Source organism: Sinocyclocheilus anshuiensis, unplaced genomic scaffold, assembly GCF_001515605.1.
Source record: "Sinocyclocheilus anshuiensis isolate Anshui unplaced genomic scaffold, SAMN03320099.WGS_v1.1 scaffold679, whole genome shotgun sequence".
NCBI classification, from domain to species: Eukaryota; Metazoa; Chordata; class Actinopteri; order Cypriniformes; family Cyprinidae; genus Sinocyclocheilus; species Sinocyclocheilus anshuiensis.
Genome location: NW_015552592.1, coordinates 619,538 through 622,191, shown reverse-complemented (window position 1 = coordinate 622,191; position 2,654 = coordinate 619,538). Strand labels below are relative to the sequence as shown.

The following is a 2,654-nucleotide window of genomic DNA, read 5'->3' as shown; positions in this document are numbered from 1 at the left end:
TTGAGCAAATTACTAACAGTTAAAGTGTCCTAATACCAAATTGAACTAAAAATGTAAAATAAACATTTTTATTTCCAATAACAGTATGTGACTCACTAAATTTAAACACATAATAAATTCACTGCCATTCAAAATTTTGGAATTAGGAAGATGTAATGCTCATCAAGGCTGGATTTACTAGATCAGAAAAATAAGTAATATTGTCAACAGTAAAACTGTAATATTGTTAAATATTACCATTTAAAATAAGCATTTTCTATTTTAATATATTTTAAAATGTAATTTATTCCTGTGATGCAAAGCTGGATTTCCAGCATCATTACTCCAGTCTTCAGTGTCACATGATCCTTCAGAAATCATTCTGATATACTGATTTGGTGTTCAAGAAACAATTTTCTTATTATCAATGTAAAAAAAACAAACAAAAAAAAAAACAGTTGAGCTGTTCAAGATTTATGTGGAAACTGTGATAAAAAAAAATCTGAATTACAGGATGCATAAAAAGTTCAAAAGAACAGCATTTATTTGAATCAGAATTTTTTTTTTGTAACACCAAAAAGTCTTTATTGTCAATTTTTTTAAATAATTTTAATGTGTCCTTGTTGAATAAAAGTATTTATTTATTTTAAAAAAAATCTTAATGACCCCAAATTTTTGAATGGTAGTGTAAATCATCAAAAAAAAAATAGCAATAATAATGTAATTATTATTGCACAATGCATAATGTAAACGGTTTTATTTTGCTTTCACACATCTATGAAAAATGACCTAGTGTACCTTTTAAAATCTGGCATATTGACAACAGATTAATGGTTTTCAGGTAAAATGATGCAACTCTAAAGACTCTAAAAGAAATGCTTTAATGACTTTACCAATCATTCCTTTTTTAATAATAACAATAATAAAACTGTCTATATGTAATCATCTGCACTGAGCATGAGTTTGAATGTTCTAACAGTCTTTACTGTCCCTGTGTGTGTCGAGGTGCCCGTGCTCTCGCCCGCTGCTCTGCCCCGGGTGTGTACCGCCATTTGGGTGCCATTCCCTTGAGTTTCTTCCTCTTCCTGTCAGACACACACCACACCTTCTCACAGTACTGCGCCACCTGCTGGAAGTTGCTGTAGCCAATCAGCTGCATGAAATCCTTGTACCAGAGCTTTGAGGAGGATGGAGCAGAGGGCAGGCTGGGGAAGGGGCAGGGTGGAGGTCTGTGTGGAGAATCGCCTTCATCTTCCTCGCCTTTATGCAACAAACCCTCCACTTTCCCCTCATCCAACACCTCCAAAGTGACACGCACCACCGTCTGGACAAAGCCGTGCTCTGTGGACTGGCACACGTAGACCCCTGCGTCTCCCTTCGCTATTTTAAGGAGCAACAGGCCGTGGGGGGTTTGAATCACACGATCATCGCCTTTCACCTGAAGGAGAGAAACAGCATGCAAAGGACACTGTCAAATTTGTGTACTTTGCTTGGACTTCACTTCCAAGTCTTAGTTACATAATCAGATAACTTTTTTTCAAGTAACTAGTAAAGTAATGCATTACTTTTAAATTTACAACAAAATTTACAAAAGTTACTTTTTCAAATAAGTAATGCCAGTTACTTTGTTTTCCCATTTATTCACTAGCATCTCTCCTGTCCCTGTGTTGAGAGAAATCGGGAGTAAGTGCAGAGGCACTTCTTTCAGCCTGAGGCTTAGTAAATTAACTTTACAGTTGTCAAAAACTTTTTTGTTACCAAAAACAAATAAGCAAGCCCAGCTCAGGTGACAAAAATTACCGCAAAAGTAATGTAATGGATTACTTACCGTCAAAAGTAACTAAATACCGCAAATAGTTACATTTGATGGAGTAACCCAATATTGTAATGCATTACTTTTAAAAGTAACTTTCCACAACATTGTTAACCCACATGATTTAAGGTATAATTATGCACTATATATATGAAAATAAAATGTTTTTGGGGAATCTGTTCTAATCCCTAAACTCAAGTTAAAGCAATTGTAATAGTGATGCTCGGCTTAACTAAAATTCCTGATACATGTGCCATTATTTAAAGTCTAATTTACCATGATTCTGCTGAGAGATGTCTTGGAGCACAGAGATGGTCAGAGTGACATTATTCTTTTCTATTTAAGACAAACTGAATCACTAGGGGCTATATTAACCCAGACTCCCTGTGGACAGAATAGTAAAATGAATCTTTCATCTATATTTAACAGCCCTCTCTCAGCAGGGGTTCAGACCATAGCTTGTGATGAAATCATTTCTGAGCCTGACCATATGAGCCATACGAGCATATATTATCCAAGTAAACTCTGCGCACACACACACACACACACACACACACACACACACACACAAACAAACGTGTGTGTGTGAATGTGTGTGTGTGTATATATATACAGTGGGTACGGAAAGTATTCAGACCCCCTTAAATTTTTCACTCTTTGTTATATTGCAGCCATTTGCTAAAATCATTTAAGTTAATTTTTTTTCCTCATTAATGTACACACAGCACCCCATATTGACAGAAAAACACAGAATCGTTGACATTTTTGCAGATTTATTAAAAAAGAAAAACTGAAATATCACATGGTCCTAAGTATTCAGACCCTTTGCTCAGTATTTAGTAGAAGCACCCTTTTGATCTAA

The 2,654-nt window shown here is 35.3% G+C and overlaps 1 protein-coding gene across 1 annotated transcript in view; it reads right to left on the bottom strand.

Moving 5' to 3' along the window:
* Positions 1 to 734: 734 nt before the first annotated feature.
* The window catches only part of sema3e (sema domain, immunoglobulin domain (Ig), short basic domain, secreted, (semaphorin) 3E), a 95,121-nt gene continuing 93,201 nt past the window's right edge, over positions 735 to 2,654 (bottom strand). Inside the window, exon 18 of the mRNA XM_016456472.1 lies at positions 735 to 1,417. Within this exon, the coding sequence (XP_016311958.1) occupies positions 962 to 1,417 (456 nt within the window). The 3' untranslated portion in view covers positions 735 to 961. The remainder of the gene's footprint in view (positions 1,418 to 2,654) is intronic.